This window comes from Hevea brasiliensis, chromosome 8 (assembly GCF_030052815.1).
Source record: "Hevea brasiliensis isolate MT/VB/25A 57/8 chromosome 8, ASM3005281v1, whole genome shotgun sequence".
NCBI classification, from domain to species: Eukaryota; Viridiplantae; Streptophyta; class Magnoliopsida; order Malpighiales; family Euphorbiaceae; genus Hevea; species Hevea brasiliensis.
In genome coordinates, this window is record NC_079500.1 from 93795681 (window position 1) to 93801718 (window position 6038).

General features: G+C 36.6%; 1 protein-coding gene across 1 annotated transcript; it reads right to left on the minus strand.

Moving 5' to 3' along the window:
- Positions 1 to 3747: 3747 nt before the first annotated feature.
- LOC110665910 (receptor-like protein 46) lies at positions 3748 to 5598 on the minus strand. The gene has a single exon (XM_058150815.1). It carries the CDS (start codon positions 5596 to 5598, stop codon positions 3748 to 3750), a length of 1851 nt encoding a protein of 616 aa, XP_058006798.1.
- Between the last annotated feature and the right edge of the window lie 440 nt (positions 5599 to 6038).

A 6038-nucleotide genomic window follows, 5' to 3' on the forward strand; every position in this document is an offset into this window, starting at 1 on the left:
CCATCCCATTTGAAGGACAAAGTTGCACCATCAGATTAGAGTTGGTTAAAGCATTCTGGTACGCCTCAATCCACATCATTGATCTTAGTTGTAAGGACATATTTTGGACCATCTGATTAAAGTAAATAACAGATTCAACACCTTTCATTCCTAGCCATTGGATCCATTTTGTAAGGCAAAATCCCCAACCGTTGGATTAAAGAGGAAAGGATAAAAGAATTATGAGCTAAACCCTCAATCTTGATCCTCTTTAATTTCTGACCTTCGGATTTGGTCCTTCTAAATCTACACCCTTTAATCTTGCCATCTGAAATCCAGATCATTCATTTGAAGACCTCCGTTCCCTATAAATACTTGAATGCTTCACTGTGGAAGGGGTCTTGGTTTTGAATTTTGGGAGGAGTCTGGGTCTTGGCTTGGGATCTTGGTCTTTTGGTTTAAAAATCCTCATCTGGAGTTTTCAGCCTTTAAGCTTTCCTTTGTATTTCAATCCTCTGTTTTCACATTTTCAATCTCTGGTTGTCTATCTCTTGAAATATAGAGTCACTGGTGCAAAAGAGGCTTTGGGAAATTGTTTTCTAAAGAATCTTCACCAAAGTCCCAATACTCCGGTTTCAGTCTTTAGTAGATTCGCTCGAAAGCTCGGTGGTCCAGTCTTGATTTATCAGTGGGATCCTGTCCCATTCACCTTCATCAAAATAAAAAGCGCTCTTGGTCGGCCCCGCTTTAACAGCCTTCATCTAGATGTAGGACATCAACATTAGTTCCCTCGTCACTTTCACATTTCTTTACAGGTAATGCCTTGACAGTCTTTCCTTTGATTGGGTACTTTTGGATTATATTTGCTATGTAAGCTAGAGTCCAAACTATTAGAATAATTATACTGAATTTCTAGAGTAGATTAGAGTCAGATTGACGTATCTCACAAATATCACTTTTAACCAGTTATAGTAACACATATGTCACTCCAAAAGTGCGTTTCTCTTTACTTTTAGTAGTACAAGTAAGAGTTTGGGTGATATAAATGTTACTTGAGGTTCAAAAGAATAATAAAGAGCTCAGATAGGAGGAGTAAATACGTGGGTGTTGACATAGAGAGTCCAAATTTGATTAAGGAGACCAAAAATAATGGAAGTGAGGGAGTTCAATACAATGAGTTTGGCTCAATATAGAGAGTTCGGACCTAATTAAAGAGGTCGGGAATAATAAGGGTGAGAAGGTCAGATATAATTTTGGGTAAAATGGAGAGTTCGGGTAACTAATAAGAGATCGAAAACAAAGAGAGTGAAAAGAGTCCAAATAGTAATAGAGATCGGAAAATAAATGCAAATTAGACGCTTCATATATACATATAGAATCATTTATTCTTTACATCCATTTTTGAATATTCCTGCCCTATAGTGGGAGTTCGGGAGAGAGTCTTTTCCTCGGATCCCCGTAGTTCAATGTTACTATTATAAAATTCATTCTTTACAAATATGAGAGTTCGGGAGAGAGTCATTTCCTTTAACCTCTGTAGTTTTACATCTTTATGAAACTCGCTTTTTATAATTACGGGAGTTCGAGAAGAGTCATTTCCTTGAATTTTCGTAGTTTTACGTTTTATAAAAATTTATTCGGTACAAAATAGTGGAGATCGGGAGAGAGTCCTTTCCTTGAAAACCCCGATGCTTATTTTTACAAAACTCTACAAACTCTTCAACAAATTTATCGAACACCTTTCATCGTTCGGTTCGCTTGAGAGTCCTTCCAAGAACTCCGAACTTTATATTTGAACCTAATGGAGAATCCTTCTTGGATTCCATATGCTTATATTATTAAGGAAGTTCTTCCTTCAGTTCAGCTTAGTTAGATAAGATACCACTGTCGTAAAACACTAAATAGCTTAACATGAGATGATTTGGGTAAAGGTTTTATGGTAATTATGACGATGATGGGACTTTTTCTTCAGTAATTGAGAGTCCTCATTAATGAAGGAAACTTTATAGGTTTTAATTAACACATTCCTTTTGAATTAGAGTCCTAATTAAAAGAGATAAAAATCTATATCCACATTGGTTCGTGTATAAGCACTACACACACCGCACCCTTAATTATTTAGGGACGCCAATGATGAGGTAAATAATGAATAAGTCGAGAGTCCTCCTTATTCATTGTGAACCTCTAGGGATTAAATAATACCTTTTTGGAATTAGAGTCCTAATGCGGGGAGGGAGGAATTTAATAAATACGTAACAAATTAAACAAACACAATCTCAACTCACTTTAGGGTCATCCCATTTACTCGTGTTCTTGGGACGCCCTGGAACATTGAAATATCAAAACGATCATTTAATAGACAATGGGAATCAATATCGTAGTTTTAACCCTAAAATTATCGGTCTTAAATCATAAAGAGCACATTATTAAATCTACTTGCCCTTATTGAGGGATGATGTGGGGTGCCTAACACCTTCCCCACACGTACACGGACCCCCAACCTAGAATCTAAATTCTAGAAGTGGTAAAAAATCGAAACGATTTTCTTTAATTTCCATCAAATTTAAAGTGGTGACTCATCACTTTCCCGCTTCAGTGAGAATCGTTTGGCCACTACAAAACCCTTGCGACACTAAGGCTACTGATTGATGCATTATCCAAGAGAGTGCTTTTTATTTTTCCTTTTTTACCTTGACTATTTTAGATACTGTTATGAGGATGATTGCACAAATGAGGACCCACTCTCATAAGAAAGCTCTGGAAATTGGCATTGCCATTATTACCATATTCAAAGCAGCATCATTCAAAGCTTGCATGCTACATAACTAAAGAGTTGATGGACACAGAAAATCCACAACAAGTCTTGCCCAATGGCCATGTCTATAGCACTAAGGTTCAAATTAGTTTAGTGGTGAATTGAGTAAACTTTACCTAGTTTGATTAGTCTGACATCTATTCTTTTGCTTTGTAGGCGCCTGGAGAAATGGCCAAGAAAAACAATGGTAAAATAACATGTTCTAGGATAGGATTGATCTGCAGTTATTCTGAGGTGGTAAAGGCATATATCTCATAATCTTCATGTTTAAAAGATTGAAGAACTCAAAAGGAGTTTTCTTTGTTGGGCTCTGAAGTCATCTATGAATACCAGTGATGACGTAGGGAAATTCCCCCTGCACCTTTGGCATCAGCCTCAGGACTTGCCATATATTTACATATGCAAAATGTTCTAATTTTTATTCACTTGTTTCTTTTGAATTCTGATTGAATAAAGTTCAAGTTGGTTCATTATCATTGAAGACGACCATTATTGTGCAAAATTGAAAAGCAAAAAGAAAGCATTTGTCAGCAATTGCGTGACTTAGCCCATAAGTGGGTCTTGAGCAAGGTCTGAACAAGAAAATCACTAAATTTTAAGGGGGTGATAGGAGATACATCACAACATACAAAAACAAAAGGGCAACAATCTTCTGAGATAACAAATGAAATAGGGAAGCAGCAGTGCAGCAACTAAGGACGCAGCATGAAGACCTTACAAGCCCTTATTTATAACAGCAAACACTAGGAACATATATGAAATGCGTAAAAAACCAAAAAGACCATGCCTAACAAGGCTTCTTCTTTTTTTTCTTCTACCTGGCTATGGTGTAATGTTAAAGTAGTCAATGACATACATAACTAAAATTGTTGACAAAAACCCAGAAGGAATCACTGCCATTTTCCATGAAAACCATGTCTCCCAACTCTTCCTTTTCTTGGTCCTTTCCTCTTTCAGCTTTGGATGAGAAGGAACTTTCTCACATGATACTTTATTTGCATTCCACATAATCCATTGTTGTTGGCATAAGAATTTGGGTCGTTCATCCGATCCATCTGAGGACCACTTGGTATGCGACCCTCTAGTTTATTGTTACTCAAGTCTAAGTAACTCAGCTCAAAAATATTTGCCAATGTGTAGGGAATTTCACCAAAAAGATTGTTGTGTGATAAATCGAAGCTTTCTAAGCTTTGCAGACCACCAAAACTCAAAGGTATTCTTCCAGAGAGTTTGTTTTGTGATAAGTTCAGTGACTTCAAATTTTTCAACCCACCTAAACTGTTCGGAATTTCACCTGAAAATTGATTGTTAGATAGATCTAAAAGAGTATATAGTTGAAGGTTTTTATTTGGTAGACCTCGCATTAACTTCTTCCAGAAGACTTCCAAATCATGCAATAACAAATCAGTTTGTTTTGCTATCGAAATTGTATGAATCAAAAACCAATTTTCAGGAATGACAATAATTTGACTTGTGACATTTGATGAAATACTTGATGATACGTCATGATGATTGATCATCCTAGAAAGACTTCCTAAAGTATGTGGGATTATTTCGCTAAGGTTATTGGAAGAGAGATCAAGTATTTGAAGAGTGCTAAGACTTGACAAATGAATTGGAATTGACCCTTGAAAAGAATTATTTCTAAGATTCAAAATTTGGAGAGAAGACATCTGAGAGAGAAAATTTGGTATTTCACCTCCAATGTTGTTGTTGTGGAGATCAAGATATTCCAACTGGTTCAAATTTGAGAGATTTTGAGGCAAGACGTGAGAAAACTCATTTTGGCTTAACAAAAGCACTTTTATGCCCAAAGAAAAAGTTGTAGGAACCTGACCAGATAGTTTGTTGGAAGAAAGATCAGCAGAAAGCAATAACGAATTTGGATTAAACATTGGAAATTTATTGCCTGAAAATCTGTTGCTTGACAAATCCAGCAACACAAGTTCAAGCATATTTGAGATGGATGTAGGAATTGGTCCAGAGAAATTGTTCCGTGACAAAATGAGTATCCTCATTTTAGTGGCTTGACCCATAGTATCTGGCAATAATCCTAACAAATTATTTTTTGAAAGTACGAGAATATTTAAAGACTGAGACTGAAATAAGTGAGGTGGCAGAGAACCTGAAATCTTGTTGTTTGATAAAAGCAAAATTGAAATATTTCTTTGAGCTAACCATTTAGGGAGAGTTCCTTCAAGGTTGTTGTCACTCAAGTCCAAGAACCAAAGCTGGGTCTGGTTGGAAATCCAAATGGGAATTTGCCCTGAAAGATTGCAAGATCTCAATGATAGCTCCACTAACATGCACCTTGGAGCTATTCTCCCATTTTTCATAACAAGTTTGTTTTCCCCAAGATTCAAGTCTTTGAGGTAGTTGAAATCGAACAACCATGTTGGGATCTCACCAGCGAACAAATTTTTTTCTAAATCAAGTTCTTCTAATTGTTCCATTTTTTGAATTGATGGTGGGATCTCTCCAGACAAATTATTGTTATTTAAGAGCAACAATTCTATGTTGGAAAGGTTGCCAATCTCAGTTGGTAACTCCATTGTGAGCAAATTTTGTCCCAAATCCAAAAGCGTTAACCATTTCAAATGTGATAGTGATGGTGGAATTGCTCCAGAAATTTTGTTATTGGATAGTGAAAGCCATTGCAAATTAGTGAGGTTTCCAATCTGCGTTGGAATCTCTCCATGGATTAAGTTATAATCCAAGATGAGCCGCTTCAAGTTGGAAAGATTTCCCAAGTTGGTGCCTAATGTCCTGTCAATCAAATTATAACTCATGTTGAGTTCCTCCATATGCCTTAAAGAAAACAAATGGGGAGGAATGGAGCCATTGAAACTATTTTTATCCATATAAAGACATTAAAGGTTACTTAAATTGGCAAACCCAACTTCCAGGATTTCCCCGTGCATATTATTATCAGAGATGTCTAGATAAATGAGTGTTTGCAAGTGAGAGTGGAGCTAAAACATCAGATGTCACTATTGTTTTCAAGTCTAGCGAGGGAATGAGTTCATAAAAGTTAAGAGCAGTCACCTTTTGCGAAGCACAGAGGACTTGTTCCCATTGACAGCAGTCATCAGAAGTGGAGTTCCACGTCTCTAACCCATAAAGGTCCATGTTAGAAATGGAGGAAGTGTTTCCGAGTAATAGAAATTTGAAATGGTGGAGGGCTTCTTTCTGATATGGAGGGCAACAAAGAGAAGGGGAGATGAAGAAGAAGAAGAATATGAAA

Bases quoted from the DNA above. Each gene is read 5' to 3' on its own strand.
- LOC110665910 (XM_058150815.1), bottom strand. From the start codon at position 5,598: ATGGAGGAACTCAACATGAGTTATAATTTGATTGACAGGACATTAGGC.